This window comes from Patagioenas fasciata, chromosome 5, assembly GCF_037038585.1.
Source record: "Patagioenas fasciata isolate bPatFas1 chromosome 5, bPatFas1.hap1, whole genome shotgun sequence".
Taxonomy (NCBI): domain Eukaryota; kingdom Metazoa; phylum Chordata; class Aves; order Columbiformes; family Columbidae; genus Patagioenas; species Patagioenas fasciata.
This window is the reverse complement of record NC_092524.1, coordinates 66,311,414-66,330,071: the sequence shown is the minus strand read 5'-3', so window position 1 is coordinate 66,330,071 and position 18,658 is coordinate 66,311,414. Positions and strand designations below refer to the sequence as shown.

Below are 18,658 nucleotides of genomic sequence, written 5' to 3'. Positions count from 1 at the left end.
GTATTCTACAGCAGAGAGCCTACTTGATTCTCTTCACTTTGTCTTTATTCTATGCCTGAAATGTTGCTGACAAACTGCTAAATGGAAACTAAAAGCAATCCTCGTGTGGCTACACACATCCATCCCATCCTTTCAGTGACATTCAGAATTAAGGACAGGAAACATAACCCTGACACCTGACTTGTATAATACTTCTTAAGTAAGAAGATCAAGATCAGTTGTGTATGTTTACAAAGTACAAAGAAGATGTTACACAAAATGTGGAGATAGAGGTGGGAACAGAGCCACCACTTCCTTATTCAAAATTTCCAAATAGATACTTCTTTGAGAACACGGCAACCTAAATAGTTCCTTTGAGGAACTGTGCTGTAATTCTTTTTGTTTGTTGTGGAAAGGTAGATAATAAAGTCCAATGAGAAGCAATTCAGCAGTGTGTGGACTGTAGTACATACAAAGTGCTGCATAGTAGCCTTGTCTGTTATGGCAGCATTTAGTTAAACAATACCAAGGTCATTATTACTGTCAGGTAGTTAACAGAACATACATTCAACCTATTTATGAGAACTGATCCTTATCTATGGTAAGGAAAAAACCCACACTATTATTGCCATTGACTGCAGATGGGGAAGGAAGAAAAGTGATATTAGAGAGTGGGGAAAACACATTTGCATTTATTCAGGAGAGGAGAGTCAAGGATTTTAAAAAGCATGAGAATAGTGAATAAGCTACATTAGTATTGAAATTTCCCTTAACTATAAAACCAGAAAGTTAGCAGGCTTCTACTTGATCTGAAAGCAAACATTGCTCCCTTTTAACACCACCACCCAGAGAACATGAGAATAGATTTCTAGTCCAGGACTTGAAGTTCAGCAGAAAACCTACTATTACAGCTATTTTTGTAGCCTTAACCTAGCTGCAGTTCCAGCTGAGGTAGCCAATGAGACAACCATGCTGCATTGAACAAGTAACTTAATAATTTGAAGTTAGTTAAGAATACTTAATTTAGTTATACATTTGTGCACTAGCCATCATAATGTTTTACTAATTTAGTCCACACGTGCTAGGCTTTAATTTTCCTGCTGAGAATTAGTGTTTACTTGTTGCTGTGGCAAACAGTGGAAGCTGAGCAGGGAAGGAAATCTTCAAAAGAAGGAAGTGGCTACTCATGGCAACATTGACCACACAAAGACTAAAAACATACTGGGACAACCCAGCATCCATCATTAAACTTTGATTAAATACTGAAGACTGTGTTGGTTTTTTTTCTAAATATATTATATAGAGCTGTCTGAGGTAAATCACTTGGTGAAAGTTAAGCTCCAGAAGGGCTCAAGCTGGATCTGAGATTAAAGTGAGGAATTGATCCACTACAGAACAAGAGAAAATAATACTAAATCTCAACAGCAACAACACCGTTTCCTTTTAGCAGAGTGTCCATTTCAAGTACAGGACTAGGAAAAAAATAATCTAGCTGTATAGTAGACAGCCTCCAGTCTTGAACAATATTCTAGGAGGAAGAGTTTGATTTCATCTCAGAGCCCAATAACTAATCAGACAGCTACAACAAAGATTTCAAAGCTGCTACCAGTCCATCTCCTGTAGCTTCAGCTGTGAGGCACATCTGGAAAATGTGTACATCTGCAGAGCTGAAGCTCCAGAAGAGCTGTTCCTTGAGACAAAAGATAGCATGTGCTTCTACTTAAACCTTAGTATTTTTGAGTAAGCTCCTTGCAACACATGCAAGCTCAGTATGACCCATCTAACAGCTTCCAGAACCAGCCTTTGGCACCAGGGGCAGCACACACCTTCCTACAAAAGCAGGGCTTGGATCCCCTTCCCTGAAATGAAAATGAGCTTTTATAATTGGCTTGAAAATAGTCAATTATTATTTCAGTGTCACATTGACATGTGAAAACGCATTGCAAGGCTAACACATGGGCAGGGAAAAAGTTGCTGAATTGGAGATTTGAGCAAGAGGTGGTTCTTAAAGAGTCTCATTTGGATTGTTTCTGCCCAAAGCACTGGGAAGTTTCAGTTCTGAAGATATCAGACAAAGCATAATTAGTCCATACCAAGCAGCACTTCTTGCTTCAGGCTCCACAAGTAACCTACTTAGTCCAGATTCTGGCTATTTATGGGAATACATAATAGAGCAGAAAGTCAAATACCCACTTGGAATGCATAGCTGCAGTCCTGGCCATGGTGAAATATTTCATGTTCAGAGTTTTAATGGCATGTGCTGTTGCTTAGCAGAGGCTTTAACAGAACACCAGAAAGTAAGACTGTATCGACCAACTCAGCTCTTAGCTTAAGGTCATCCCTCCACTAAGGAGTATTTTAGAAATACATAGTTCCAACAATGACGTACGAGTAGGATGTACAGCAAGATGCCTCCTCTCCCTTTAAGTTTCAAACATCCACTGACTGTTACTCAGCACCTGATGACTCACTGCTCTGATATTTCATAGCACTGGATGTGTCACATTCCCTGTTATTTAGTCAGCAAGTCCGCATACAGAAGCCTAAAGAGAGCGAAGAAGAGGTGAACTGCAGATGACAAATTGAAAATAAAATAGATTCCAATAGCTAGTTTACTTGCATACATCCCCATGACTGCACCAGAAGAGATTTTAGAATAAGCAGCTGGACTTACAGAGTTCAAAAACCCAGTTTAGACTACTACACTAGGATAATCAATTTCCATTGTTTGTACTACCTTTATATGGCCATAAATATTACTGGTTTGGATAATACCTTTGTTACAACTGACTAGTACTGCTGATGAAATTACGTTAAGATTGAGCTGTTAGAAGCACATTGGAAAACAGTGCATAGAAGTAACTCATGTAAAATTTCTGTGTGCCAGATATCCCTAGGGTATCTCCAAAATAAATCATATTAAGCTGTATTTGGTGCTGACTCTCAGAAAGGAAACATTTCAAACAGAATTTGTCTCGTGCAGATCTGAAGTATGCCAAGCGTCAAATCATCTGTTGCTTCCTTCTCATCACCAAAAATAGCTTGATGGCCTGAGGTTAAAAACCCCGCAAGCTGAAAGAGTGACTCTCCATATGGACGCAAAACTGCTTGAGATGCTGTCTGACTGTAGAGTCCAAGTCACCCTGAAGGAAGGGGACTTGGAATAACTACATGTGCTGTTTTGCAAGTCTCTTCCTTAAGATAAAACTGTAACCATAGAAGGGAACACCAAACAGTGAATTCAGCAATGCATCTTAAGTGTTTATCAGCTGGAAGATAATGGTGACCTTGAAGTGCACAGTTTCAAGATTCTGAAGTGAAAAATAGTATTAGTTGTCATGACAATTTTGAGACTGTATTGGCACCAAAAATATGGTATGGAGACTGTTCTCCCCCCACCTCTTATTTTCCTCCTTCAGTTGCATATGCTTATAAGACAAGGACTAGCTTTTCCTCCACCCACCAGTTTTTCAAGCTAACATGCAAAGAAGTTACTTTTACTTAAGAACTGAGAGCTATTTTGAGACATTATCTGCTTGTAATTTTCCATCCTAAAAGATCTTGCTACCTATTATGTCTGATTACACAGAGTTGCAGAAATCAGGTAGTAGAAGAGGCGAGAGTGTGGCCTTATTGCTTGTGCTGTAAATCACTCTAGTATTTGAGAACACAGGATCTACAACCGAGCTCAAACCAAGTCTTTTATTTCCAGACAGACTAAGTAATCGCCACGCAGTGCTCTTTCATCTTGAGTACATTGCTATTAAAGGACTCCAAAACAGTTGTTTAAAAATGGTTCTTACAAGTTGCTGTGCCAACCAAAAATGGACAAGTAGAATAAAGCAGGCAGTAGCATCACGTAGCTTATAGTGCAAACATGTGCATATAATCAGATCAGGAAAAACTGAAATCCCCTGAAGTCTCCCCTAGACACAGTATAAAAACTACTCACTGAAAATACCATTTTAGGTAAGACAAGCCAAGTAAAAGTTTAGAAAGAACATGGGGCAGTTTATTGCTGCATCAAGTTAAATATCATTTGGTATATATGTATTGTCTGCACATCCAAAATACATTTAAGATTCCAATTTCAGCAGATTAATAGTAGGTTCAATTATAGCAAATTCACTCAGAAGCCAATATATTCCAAATGCACACACACAAAAAACCAAAAACACACCTAAGTGATGCCCAAGTTTTTAGAATTTAAATTTATGTTGTTTGCAGGGCTTTTAGAAAAGCAGGAAGTCTGCTAATTCCATTATTTTGGGGAAGGACAGAGACCTATTACGTTAGACTGCATTAACAGGTGTCAAAAGCAGCCAAGGAAGCGCAAGATGACTTTAACAGAATACCTATATAAAGCTCAATTTCAGCACTAATCCTAGGTGTTTCCACAGTCTACAAAGCACACTGCTTGACAGGCTATTTTTCTGAAATACGTTTCTATATACATCAGGAAAAGAAACAAATCTGTAACACTGAGGCAGAATCAAAATTGAGCTTAATGTGTTTCCTGTCAGTCTCTTTAACAACCAGCTATTTCCTCCAGCCAAATGCTTGTTTCTACACAAATACCAGTTTGTCCCCCGTTGTGCAAGGAGATCATTCTTACACTATTAAAAGCTCTTTCATTTATCCTGAGTAACTGAACTCCAAAAAGATGTGTATTTTGTTCTTTCAGAGTTCTGGATGCCACACCCCACAGCTCATTTGAGTAGTTCTGTTTACAGCTGTACTGGTGTAACTAATGAGGTGACAGAATACGCAAAAACACTGCAGGGGAAAGCACATCCCTGAAGGTACAAACCTCCTGCAAACAGTAGAGTCTTGCAATTAATTCACAGGTGAAGTGTGCATTACACAGTGCTGATTGATCAGCCAAGTCCCCAGCCACCTGGCTAGCTACCTGTAATAATATCCTACAAACAACATACACAATTAGAAGGTATCTTTTGAAAAAGGTGGCTATGTAGGAAAAAATTCAGAATTTAATCACCGGCTGAACTGTAAATTGTCACAGAGAGCAGCTACTTCTAACTAAAAAACATTTCATGCTAAAGACTGAGGGCATTAATACTTTTAAAAAAGAATCAATACTGACCAACTGCATTCTTGTTAGCTGAGGCTGAAAAGTAAGTTAATCCTAAGTGATTAAAGTAATTTGGACAAGCAAAAGCCCTAGAAGAGAGGCCACGGTAACCACTGCCTTCACAGCTTTCTTTGGCTGAGCAGCCATGCTTTGCAGAAATAGCGTTTGCTGCTTTGTGCCAGGCTGTGAACCATTAGTAGCACACACATTGCTTTCCAGAGGGTAGTTAGAAGGAAAAATCGTGCATCTGTAGTCCCGATTCAGCTGGATCACGTTGCTCTCCATCTGTAACAATCCGTCATTTTAATCGACAGCTTATCGGTGCTGACAAGCTTGAGAGTGACACCTACACTGGCAGGTGAACCACGTCCAAGGACTCACCATCAGTATTAGAACCCTATTTTTTTATCTCTACAAGCATGGAAAGATGTATTAGGAAAAACTCAAACTGAGAAGCCACTTACCAGTGTGGGAAAAAGCTTGCATATATGAGAACATACTCTTAACATCTATTTTCCTTCTTGTGCTTTTTAACATGGCTATGTCTGCAGCAAGAAGTCATACTGGGAGGAAAATAAAAGCCTTCCAAGGTACAAACTAGAAATAGGCAGCACAAGTGAGGAAGATTCCTACTTCAGATTTCCCATGATCACTCAAAACTACTTCTGAAAGACAAGAAAAACCTGAATCTACTAACACAGGTATTGAGAAATTAATCCGACCAGAGTTAGTTCTCTTTGCTAAAGTGAACCAACAGCCTGTTTCAGCTCTCCAACATCAGCCACAATCAACATCCGAGATACAGATAGCATTAGATACCAATTCAGATTACATTCACATGTCAAAAGGCTGAAAAAGTGACCACACTGTTGCTCCAAAGTAGATATCAGAAGTCAATATTTAAGGGGGAAATACCTTCTAATTCAGCAGCTTAACTCAGTAAGGATCTTAAAATACAACATGCAACCCCATTTAAATGTTAAAACTGTTAGTTTTCATCGCAATGAAGTAGGTAATTGCCACTCTCAAAAACACGTGGGGTTTGCATTCAAGTTTCACCCTGTATATTTGATTTAGATGGGAGATTATTCAAGTAGTAGTATTTATACACAAGATTTTACTCTCTTAGGAAGAATACAGACTATTTACAGAATCAGATGAAAGTTTTAAATGTTTCCAACTTATTTCTGAAACACTGAAATCCTATTTGCTCTGTAGACTGGTGACTATTTACACAGAAAACCACTCTCCCGATCCCATACAATAAACATCTCATCTCACCTTGAGAGATCAAAACTTCCACAGATAAGTATCTCAGCAATAATGCCTACAGCTCAGAAGCCAGGAAGAAAGAGCTGCATGCTGTAGAAATATTTCGGAAGCCGTCTGAAAGGTACAGAGAGTTTTAAAAGGTTTTACAATACCGGAATTGCTGATGCATTAACGTAGCCCTTATGTGTACATGCATAGGATACATTTCTAGTACTAACTACTGTTTCAGGCTTTATAGATTTTTCTGTGAGAGGCAGTGAAGGTTTGATTACTCACTAATAGATCTAATCCTTTGCCTTTAGCGGTGGCGTTCAGCGACACTTACTTCGAAAAAATACGGAAGGATGCTATCCTTCAGCAGTCACATTGCTACCCAGAGCTGTAACTGATTTCTCATTTAACTTCAAGCATCTACTTCAAGTTTTGACAGACTCATCACCTGACTGCAGATTATGACAACCAAAGTCCTTTGCCACATCTAAATTAAAGCTGCTGTACAAATCTTCAGCTTCTCTGTAGTGCTGCGCGCTATTGTTTCACAACACTGCACGACTTCCCCAGCGTAGCTGTAACAGCCTTGCTCTTGTCACGACTGTGAACTTGTAGCCCTTAGAAATAATACAGGAAGTTAAGTGGATTTGTAATCAATTCCATCTCTTGCATCCCTTTGCTAAGCAACAGAAATTGAACACCTATACTCAGATCATTTAACAGCACATGACAAAACATGAAAAAAATGGCTTTAGAATCCAATCTTAAGTAAACCCTAGCAACGAGCGCTCTTCTTCCATAGTTGCTAAATTAGTAACGTTAACATTTGACAGAAATATGTTAGCTATCATAAGAGAAAATTACGTACCGGAAAGAGTAAAAATAGCCTCTTACAACACAGCTCTTACTCTGTCCCAACACAAGATTACCAAATCAGTCTTAAAAAAAGGAACATTTTAACGTTTGGAATGTAAAGATTGCATGCTACACGCCAAAACGCCCCCACACCACTAACGGGCTGGGATGAAAGCAGCAGTTACACTGGCTGAGAACTTAAACCTCTTCTCTTGCTGCTAATAACACACATCAGTTAACGCGTCACCAATTTCTGCACACATTTTATAAAACATAGGATTGTAGTTAAGATCTGCAGCCACAAAGCACAACAAAGTCTGGACACAGTTTATTCAGTAAAAATGGGACTACTTCTCCCTGGAGATCTCTGAAGCCGCTAACAAGAGCTGCTCTGACAAGCTGAGAATGTAACAGCGTTTTACTAGTGTCACTGGAAAAAGCAACTACAAAGCGAGTATTGTTGTTAGCTGCAGAGCTGACAGGAAACCCAATTCTGAGATTTTTCTCACACAAATATATTTAACACAGAATACTCTATGTCATAAATATTTTCATGATTATCCACACAGAGATACAGCACTGCTGCAAAATATACCCATGGCAGACCCAAGGAACCAGTGCTAAACTTCAGTGGATATAATGCACTAATTCAGGCATCTGATGGGTTGCTAAACTTTGTGTCTTCTCCAGCAGCAATATTCACACGGAAATGATGAAAAACAGCATGCACAGTTGTGTCTGAATAATTAAATATCCATTTTTCTGAATATGGGGACAGGAATGTTCCAGAGCTGTGAAACTATAGGGAAGCATTTAGCACTAACAGGTGTGGATTTTTTTGTTTGTTTTCCCTCTCACACATGATAATAAATACGAAGGAACTTACTGCTGATAGTTAAGAATAAAGCCAAATTTTCTCCAAGACTAGGAAAGATTTGACCTTCCATTTTTATAATCCAAGTATTACTGACTGAACTTTTCTGTTGTCAACTTTGCATTCATTGGGATTCTTTTCCTTTAGACCTGTACACCAAGTACCTCACAGTTTCTTGTCTGAGCCGTCTGCAATCACTTAGATAATAAAGCTTTGTGGGAAACATACACCTGACCTTCATTTGTGCAGAAATACAGCAGTTCCACACAGACAGAGGTTCTCAACCGTGGGCAGACGCTTGCTCAACCACCACTGGAAAGATGTTGCCTATTTACTTACAGAATAGAAACACCAAGAGGAAGAGCATTTAAAAAAAAAAAAAAGGAGAACTAAACACTTGAGGCAACAATAAAAGCAGCTAAAAGTCTCCTGAACACCTGCAAAGTCTGACATAAAGCAGCACAGTATTTCACAACCTAGAAAGCAGTTCAATATTACAACAAGAATCAGTGTTTTTAATATTTCTAGAATATTTTGGCTGTGATGGTATGTTTATTCCCCAATTCTTTTATTTACTCCATAAATGGAATATGTCAAAAGCAGTACGTGACTACTGAGCAGAATTAAAACATCTTATCTCAGAAATCTCTCTTCTCATTATTCTGTCTCCTCAAGGAAGCCACATGATACATTCAACAGTTTTACTTAGCTGCTATTTATTCTGCTATTCTTACTAAGAATACTGTAAGATACAGACATTCCTATACTTGCCTTTTCCTATCAAATGCCACATATATAGAAGACTTTAGGCAAAATTTCCGTATATTCTACAACTAATACACATTTTTTCTAATTTATTTACAGCCATCGCCTAAGCTCTAGAATTATGTATGACCAAAGACCAGTGTCATGCTTACAGTGTCTTGAAGCTTTTGTGTTAACTTTTTAAATTAAGCAGCCTGATGCTAATTTGCACCAACTAAGACCAAAACGCACATCCCCGGGTGATTCTCCCATACCACATCTACAAGACCTTTTCTACTAACAAAGTACACATAATACAAGTCCTGCTGCTTTGAACAATGATGTTAAAAATTTTTCTACCTTACAGCATGTAAGAGATTAGATACTAAAAGGACTTATTGTGATCATCTCATTCCAGAGCTTCTAAAGGGTTAATTTTGTAAAGTTACCAGAGCAACTCATGATGAAGTGGCTCACAACAGAAAAGTCCACTGCTCATTTCTTCCACTTGTGTCAACTGCTTCCCTATAAGGGCTGGCGCTGGGGAAGGGGCACAGCTGCGAGGATCCAGTACAGCCAAGCTGTCTTTAAGCCTCAGGGCTAATTAACACTGAAATAGAATCATAAAATTGTTCTGGTTGGACATACATTTAGGATATAAAAACCTGAAACTCGTGGCATAATGACTCCTGAAGTTCACGTTCCAACAAAAAGTTCTTTTAAACCAAAATTAGACCCTTTCCCTGGCTTGCCAAAAGCACAGCTTTTCCATTCCATTACGCTAGACATCATCCCCAAGATGTGTGAGAATGTTTGTACTCTTTGTTGAGATGCCTTGCTGGGCATTCTTCGGTGCTTTAAATACCATAAAAGAACAAGTCACCTCTCCCACTGACAGGCTGTACAGAAGTAAAGTCCTTTTCCTCACAATAGCTAGATGGGTGAAGTGCCATGAACTTCCTAAGCACACCGGCTGCAACAGAAACATCCAGGGGGATGAGATTTTCATGCTAGAAATCAGAAACAAGACTGGTTAGTTTTGTCACAAACTGTTATTTATTAAATGGTTCTATACTTGGTACAGAGATACAATTCATGCCTCAAAAACAGCTCGCAATTTAAGTCATGATTTGACCAATACATTCCACACTTAGAGAGATGAGAAGTTCACATTCAAAGTGAATTTTTTAAGTTTTGGGTTAGATTTAACGTATTCTAAACAATAATTTTCAGTTTATCCACTGCATAAAGTGGAACTACAGCACAGCATCAAACTTCTCTTAGCACTAAAAGAAATACCTCAAACTTTTCTACATGTCCAAGCCTCTTTATGTTTATAATCCAGATCCAAACACCAGAACTCTAGAGCTACCCTCCCCCATGTCAGACATCTCCTGTAGTCAATACTAAACATACCTCATGTGCATTACACCTCACTACACCTTCAGAGCTTATCTACACTATTCACCCTTGCTCAATGAGCTCCCTAAAGAGCCACCCTTTTGCCTGCTGCTTTCGAAAGCATTAGATTTAATAAAAACAAAAGAACACACCACAAAAACCACCTCCAAGCGAGCACTAACATGGAATCTACATTAATGTTAAAAACATACATGTAGTTTTAATACAGGTTTTAGTTAGTAGCTCCTATTTAGCAGCGCCCAAGACCAAATTCTCTCAGTGCATCCTGCCACATCACAGAACCACAAAGTGGTTGAGGTTGAAGTGACCTCTGAAGATCATCCAGTCCCACCCACCTGCTAACGCAGGGTCACCAGAGCAGATCACACAGGGTTGTGTCCAGGCAGGTTTCAATGTCTCAGCGAAGGAGACTCCACATCTGCTCTGGGCAGCCTGGGCCAGGCTCTGGCACCTCACAGCAAAGATTTCTCCTCAGATTCTTCATGCCAGGCTGCTCCTTCAGAGCATCCATGGTACAGAAGGACCAGACAGCGCTACATTCCCCATACGCACCCCGAAAAGCGCTCAGTCCCGTCACCGCTGCTCTTCCCCTTCTTCGCCACATCCTGCCCATGCAGAGGTGACTCAGCCGCCAGCATCATGTGCACAAGCGACCGGGCGGCAAGAGGCGGTCACGTCCCCTTCCCCGCGCTTCACCCCGAGCGCGTCACGGGCAGCAGGGGAAGATTAACGGCGACAGAGCGACGCCTTCCCCTGAGGGAAGCGTAACCGCCCGCCCGCACCGGCTGAGGGGAACGCGGCATGGGCAGTGCCTGCAGCCCCTACCTGCGGCCCCGGCGGTGTCTCTGCTGGGGCGCTCGGCAGCGGCGGGCGGGTAGAGCAGCGGGAGAGCCCGCCAGGTCCGCACCTCCCGGGCCGCTCAGCCGCCGGCTCCTCCGCGGGCATTTCCGCCGCCAGAGGAGGCGCCGCCGCTTCACTTCCGGGTCCGGCCGGGCCCGCTCCTGCGCCATCGCCACCGAGCGGGAGAGAGGGCGACGCGGCCGCCGCGATCCAACGTGGAGCTAGGGCTGCAGTGCAGAAAACGAGGCGCGGCCTCTTCGGAGCTCCCCGCTGAGCCCCCCGCCGCCCCCAACGGGAGAGACGCCAACCGCTCCCGCCGCCTCCCTTCCGCGGCCTAAAATGGGAAAGAGCCGCACACAAAATGGCGCCGGGAGGCTGACGGCCGCGCATGCGCGCCGCGTGCCCCGGGCCGCCGCCGCCGCAGGACGCCGTCCCGCCTCCCGCCGCCCCCCTCCCTCCCGCTCGTCCCCGCCCCACAGCGTCTCCAAGAGACGGCCCGCACCAATCAGACCGCGCCGTTGTTCTTCCGGTCCCTGGGTCTCGACCAATCGCCGCGCACGGAGCTACATCCGGATCTAGCTCTTACCAATCAGCCGCGGGAGACGCTGACTTCACTTCAACCTCCACCAATCGGTTTGCGCTCCGGGGTAACGCCAATCAAAAGTCTCCGTGGCTTTACCTGCGTCGACGTCTGGCCAATGTCCTCTGCCAGCTTCCCTGTGACCAATGGGGGTGCTGTCCGCGGCGCCCAATCCGGGCGGGGCAGAGCCCCCGGGGCGTCATGAGAGGGCCAATGGGAGTTCAAGCAGGACAGATTCTGCTCAACAGCTTGTTATTGGGCTGGTGATTCGGTGCGAGTCCGGGCTGGAGGGGGTGGAGCGGGGCCGCGCTCAGCAGCCGCCGCCGCTCGCGGGGCTGTCGTCGTCTCGGAGGGGCCGCGGCGCTGGGAGCGCGGCGGGGCCGGGCCGGGCGGCGCGGAGCTGCCCACTTCGCGACGAGTTTCCAGGTAGGGGGTGGCGAGGGCGGCGGGCGCCTCGGCAGCCGCAACTCCACCGCTCGTCCCGGGGGAGGAGGGCGCGGAGCGGCGCCGGGAGCTCCCCCTTTCCCCACCGCCCCTTGGAGCAGCGCGCCCTTCCACCCCCTGAGGGAGCGAGGACGGGAACTCCCTTCCCTGCCAAACTCCTCCCCGCAGTCCCCTCTATCCCCGGGGCTGCCCCGACGCTTGGCCGCCCTCCACCCTCAGCCCCCTGAGCCGCGCAGCGCCGGCCTGGCCCCGCTCCGCCTCCCCCTGCCCCGGCCGGGGCTGCCGGGCTGCGGGAGGCGGGGGGGCGGGAGCCAGAAGTCCGCCCGGCCGGCGGTGAGGGGGGCGGGGAGGAGGGGCTCGGCGGCGCGTCCCTCCGCGGGCCGCAGAAAGTTGCGAGGGCCGGGGAGGGGCGGGGAAGGCGGCGGCGGCGGCTGCCGCCGATCCCCCCGAGTGAGGAGCTGCCCGTGCGGAGAGCGGTGGGTTCTCCCCTTCACGGGCTTGAGAACGCGCGTCCCGGCCCCTCCGCCCCGAGGCGGGGAGCGGGAGCAATGGCGACGTGACACACCGAGGGGCCGCCGGGCGGGAAGCGGCGGGAGGCGGCGGCGGCTCCGCTCCCTCCGCGGCCCCGGCGGGGCTGGGACGGGTGGCGGGTCCCGCCCGCCCGCGCTGGGCTCCCCTCACACCCCCGCGCTGGAGGGGCCGAACCTTCAATGCTCCCCCCACTTCTTTTGCAGCGTTTTCCCGTGTGCTGGCGGGGAGAAGTCTCGGAGCTGGAATCCCTCAAATAACCTCTAAAGATGAAGGTAGGGTAACCCCGGAGCGGGGAGCGGCTCCTTCACCCCCCCCCCCCCCCCGCCTCGGTAGCTGCTCTGGCGTTTTCATTTTTAATCGCACGTCTCGGCTGAGCAACAGTAGGATAACGCTGGCCCGGGTTTCGGTGCACGCTGCTAATCCTGTTTCTGCTCTCCAGCTAAGGTGTGGGTGAGCGAAGCTCTTCTAAGTCTGAAAATTCACAGACGTCTCCGAGTTGTTGTCCTTTGGGCCACTGTCTTTAAATGCTTCCTGTATCGGCAGCTGCTATTGCAAGTTTGCAAAACCACAGCTTTTGTCCCGCCTTAGCTGCTGCCGGGTTTTTTTTCAGTACAAAGGCTTAACAATTGCAGTATAATTCACAAAAGAGAGAAAAACTTCTCTTTTTTTTTGCCTTCAGTTGAAGGAATACTAACAATTTAAAAAAAGAGGCACAGGAAAACAGTTATTTAATACTCTGTGCTGATTTCCTGTCTTGATAGACGTTTTCAACGTAGTAATTTTTTCCTTGTTCATCAGTTGCTACAAGCACAGTGAAGTGAAATGTTCAGTAATAAAGTTCAGATTAAGGAAAACATGATGAAAAATATTTCTCTCTCTTAAAATACATAAGCAATTAAGCTTTGATAAGGGCATTTTGGGAAAGAGAAGTACTAGTTAACAGCTGCTTGAAAGATTACAACAGATTTCTCTAGAGGTCTCCTTTTAGTCAGCAGGAAAAAAGAATCCCTTATGTAGAATGTTATAGACTTAATTGTAAGTGTTGCGACGAGAGTCTTGAATGTTTTAAATAACTCGTGTCACTGAGTTGCTTATAGCTGGAAAAAGTAGAACAGTTATTTTATTGCCTTTTTGCAGCTTTTGTATACTATGTAGGAATGACTTGAATTGATGCTCACTACTATATGTTACTACCTTTTTTATAAGGAGATGGTCTAAGTATCACTTTAATACCCTGAAAGATATTTCTGGGAGAGTAATTAGGCTGAAAAAATGGGGGAGGGGGCAAGATCACTGGTATAACAAAACTTCCTGTAACTTGTTTGTTGTTTTGTTTATTTTTGTTTTCTTTTAAAGAACAGTGTGATCGCGGTTCCGTGTACATTGTTTATCAGTTAAAATTCAATAGGTTTAAAAGTTAAGACACAAAATGAAATAAATAATGATGTAGCTATAAAAATAAAGAAGAAGAACTAAACTTTATTCGTATTTTGTTTTGTTTCTTACCAGGCAGCAGATGAGCCTGCCTACCTGACAGTGGGAACTGATGTCAGTGCCAAGTACCGTGGTGCCTTCTGTGAGGCAAAGATTAAGACAGTGAAGAGGCTTGTGAAAGTCAAGGTAGTGCTGCGGTGGTTGCTGATTTTATTAAAGGATTGTGTTGAAAGGACTGTCAGGGGAGATGCTAGTCCTGAAGATTAGGAAATGTTCATCACTGTATGAATTTTAAAGAACACTTGAGTGCTGTTTCTCGTAATTTGGTGCTGGATTTGGGGGGAATTTGTTTCCCTTTTTTGTTCTTTTTGGGGGAGTCTTAGTTTTTCGTTCTTGAGGAGGATGCTGGAACAAGAATGAACTTTCCAATCACCTGTTCGTGCTACTTCTTTCCTGATAGTGGTTGTCTTCTGTTTGTGAATGCATCAGTTTCACAGCAATCAGTTTTGATGTCACGAATAGAAGATTATGGCTTTACATGAGTAATGAGGAATAAGAGCAACCTCTTCAGAAGCAAAAGTTCCATCTCATTCCAGCTGACATTCTCGGGTTTTTAGCTTGAAACTTAAGAGGCAGTGCCAAAAAAAAAATCAACAGAAGATCAAAAAAAGATGGCAATCATTAGTTTCTTAGACCAGATAACATTTGTTAAGTTTTGGGCATCTTGCTGCTGTTTCTAAACCAATGTGCTGAGTTTCTACACAGGCGTAGTGCTGGCACATAGTAGTAATTGACATTTACAGGTCTTACTCCAAAACAATCAAAAGAGAAAGTCATTATTTTGGTGTTGCAGTACTGTTGTAAATGCTGCTATAAGGGGAAAAAAAAAGAATAAAACATGGTTAAATAAAAGTTAAGGATTCAAAGTAAATATAGAAATTGTTCTTCTGCTGTGTTTTGTCAGAATCTTCCCACTTCCTTCTTTCTTGTCTGCTGTCCAAGATATGTAAATAAGGCATTAGTGACCCAAAAACCCCTAACAAACAGAGATGAAAGCTGCTTTTTATAGCTACGCATCTAAGTTTTTGTGTGCTTTAATGCTTAGATCAAGTAGAACAAGCCTCTTCAGTTACATATAGAGATCATATCACTTTCTCAGAGTGCTTTTCATGATTAGAAAAAAAGAACAATTCATGTCTTGGAGTCTTTTCCCCTGTTCCTAATGAGTACTTGTAGAAATTTGTGATGTTCTTTGAAATGTGTGTTAATGAGAAGCTCTGTAGGAAGCAGCATGCTGCCCTTTCTCCTCTGACATCTTTGATTTTGTATCCGTATCTTTGGTCTGATAGAGTATTTAGTCTGTTAATAGGTGTGAGTTTCTTTTTCTCTTAAGAATCTTATGCTTTATTGCTCCAGGATAAAATTTGGAAGTATATGAGGCCGCCGTGTACTTGGTGGAAATTCCTGTCACTGTATCTCAGTTATACTATAACAATTGAAGTTTTAACAAGCTGAGCCTGATATTGTAATTAAGAGCATTAGGCACACCCTGGTGTGCTTGCCAAGAGTGCAAAGAGTCCGAAAAGTCCAGGTGTCTTTTCCTGAGTAGCAGGACAACCTGTATTCATCTCAATACCAATATAAAATCTTAAATAAAAATTGCATAAACTGCATTATTAACCTGAATGGGGGTTAATACCAACTGTATTTTAACATGCCACTAGTGTTGTATTTGTAAATACGGCTACAGTATAGACTATGGATGAGGGAGCTGGAAAACTGGACATCTTTATAGGTGGAAAGGAAGCTCCTGAAGCTTTATATTCCTGAAAATAAATAGGAATTTTGGACTTTTTTATTAAAACACTGCAGATGTTTTTGCTATAAGAAATGACAGTAAAACAGTTGATGGTGTTGACATCTAAATATTCATCTTTTCTGTTTCTAAACTCTGCAAACTTGGGATTGAAATTGCAGCAGCTTAAATTCAGTCCATCTCATCAGTGTTACCTTCGCAAAAAGGATTTTAAAGGGAGAAGCAGGGTTTACTTTGCTGTCACTGATCCTTATTTTCGTTACACTTGCAGTGATTCACATCTTTACCGTAAAAACTTGATCCAGTTAGCAGAAATAGTGGCATTGTGGTCAGTTTGTTAATTTTTCAAGACATATTTAATGAAGGGAGCTTTTGATTTGGTTGTAGTTTAGTACTCAATGTGGTGTTAATAAAGTGCTACAGTTGAAGTAGAGGGAGAGAAAAAGCCAGTTTAATCTGCTGGTCTGGAAGCCTAATTGCAGGTATGCCCTGGATTGCATCAATATCCAAACTCGCATCAAAACGTATTTTTCTTTACCTTGGAATGGCTGATGCTTGATTTGCCCTGTTCTTTAATTATGATATTTCAGATTAAATATTAAGTGTGATACTTGGGACTTCCCATCAGTAAAACCATCCACGCCAAACGTTTTGTTTTCAATAATGTTTGCGTCCATTTGATTGATTGAACGTCTTATTTTCCAGATCATGAGCATTATTATAAATACAGTTTTATGCTTTTTGTATGCTATTAATAATAAGATATATATGATAAAGTTTATGAATGTCTTTTAGGTGGTCCTGAAGGGGGATAACTCAACTCAGTTAGTACAAGATGACCAAGTCAAAGGACCTCTAAGAGTATGTATATTGCATGCTTTTTTTTTTTCATCACGTAATTTGTAAAATTCTAAATTTTGGTCATATTTAGGTGAGTATATGTTCAACAGAATTTAAATCAACAGGAGGTTGCTCATTGCTTTAGATCATAGAATCATAGAATGCTAGGGATTGGAAGGGACCTAGAAAGCTCATCCAGTGCAATCCCCCCGCCGGAGCAGGAACACCCAGCTGAGGTTCCACAGGAAGGTGTCCAGGCGGGTTTGAATGGCTGCAGAGAAGGAGACTCCACAACCTCCCTGGGCAGCCTGGGCCAGGCTCTGGCACCCTCACTGAGAAGAAGTTTCTTCTCAAGTTTAAGTGGAACCTCTTATGTTCCAGCTTAAACCCATTACCCCTTGTCATACCGTTGTTTGTCACCGAGAAGAGCCTGGCTCCATCCTCCTGACACTCACCCTTTGTATATTTGTAAACATTAATAAGGTTACCCCTCAGTCTCCTCCAGACTAAAGAGCCCCAGCTCCCTCAGCCTTTCCTCACACGGGAGATGCTCCACTCCCTTCAGCATCTTTGTTGCCCTGCATGGACTCTCTCCAGCAGTTCCCTGTCCTTCTGGAGCTGAGGGGCCCAGAACTGGACACAATATTCCAGGTGTGGTCTCACCAGGACAGAGTAGAGAGGAAGGAGAACCTCTCTTGACCTAAATCAGATCAGTTCTGGTTAGCTAGTCTTAACTCTTGTAGCTTTTAGAAGCTATTAATGCTTCTCCATGTAGTATATGCAAACTGTTTTGCACACACAGCGATTTTTCTATCTTCTTTTAAGATGCAAAGCTTCTTATACATAATGAGATGTTGAAACTTCTTCTAAGTAATGGAAAACTTGATTAAAACAGTTGATGTATTTTCTATAAAAATATGTATTGATTTGTATTGTTATGATACGTAACAGTTGTCTGCTAAAATACATAGCTGTGTTATAAAACATTGATTGTAAATAGAGGTCTTTGGGGTTTATAGGTAGGTTTTTTTTGTGTTTGTCTTTCCACTGTAGCTGGTGCAAGAACACCAGTGCACGTTGTCAGCTGCTACTGAAATTCTGATCTAGCTGATAGTATAAGAGTGTTTAAAGTATAAGAAATAGTAGTCATTGCATGCACATCAGTAATAAAGCAATAATTGCTTTGATTGAATATTTGAATATTTATTTCCAATTAGCCTTCTGTTGTTTTTTGTGATGATGCAAATCACTCTTAAATTAGATGTTCTGAGTTTCTTACTGCTTTACTGTCTACTCGCAGTTTGGCCTTCATGCTTAAGGACCTTTGTTCCTAGCAGCTAAGTAACTAAATTTTGCAAAGTATCATTCAGCTAAAATGAGTCTCTGAAAAAAAAAAAAAAGTAGTAGCTTGCTGAAAGAATTAATGTCTGCATGTTGTCTTCTCCTTTATGTGAGTTTGGGACTGCATGTAACCTTGAGATATTCCTTTTTGCAGGTTGGTGCAATGGTTGAAACCAAAATGCCCGATGGATCCTTTCAAGAAGCTGTTATCAGCAAGTTGACAGATGCTAGTTGGTATACTGTAGGTGAGTAGCCACATGTCATGTACAGTCTCTAATGTCTGAACTATATATTTCTAATTATAGATAATAATGTAACAAATTATATCCCATGTTTTAATATCTGAGAGAGATTTTGGAGGGGGCTTTTTAAAGTCTTCCAGGTATTGTTTCCTTTTCCATTTAAAATAGGCTAATAATGATTTGATGTTCAGGAGGACTGTTGCAAAGGGAATTGCAGGCCTGAACAATCACGTTTTATTTGGCACAATGTATGTTCACTGCTGTCAGTTTTGCTCACTGGAATTCAGAATAATTTGTGCCCGTTTTAAGACGTAAACCTCGTAATTGCACTTGTAGCTGAAAACCTATGGCACATAATGAA

At 42.6% G+C, this 18,658-nt stretch overlaps 1 protein-coding gene across 5 annotated transcripts in view; it reads left to right on the top strand.

Annotated features, from left to right (window-relative positions):
• The first annotated feature begins 11,939 nt into the window (after positions 1–11,939).
• The window catches only part of ARID4A (AT-rich interaction domain 4A), a 53,189-nt gene continuing 46,470 nt past the window's right edge, over positions 11,940–18,658 (top strand). For 4 of the 5 annotated variants that reach the window (XM_065838742.2, XM_065838740.2, XM_065838743.2 and 1 more), the window contains exons 1-5: positions 11,940–12,075; positions 12,828–12,896; positions 14,134–14,244; positions 16,670–16,735; positions 18,210–18,300. In XM_065838742.2, coding sequence (XP_065694814.1) covers positions 12,891–12,896; positions 14,134–14,244; positions 16,670–16,735; positions 18,210–18,300 — 274 coding nt within the window. In that variant the 5' untranslated portion in view covers positions 11,940–12,075; positions 12,828–12,890. Of the gene's footprint in view, positions 12,076–12,550; positions 12,570–12,827; positions 12,897–14,133; positions 14,245–16,669; positions 16,736–18,209; positions 18,301–18,658 lie in introns of those variants that run through there. The other variant, XM_071809782.1, reaches the window with a different exon arrangement.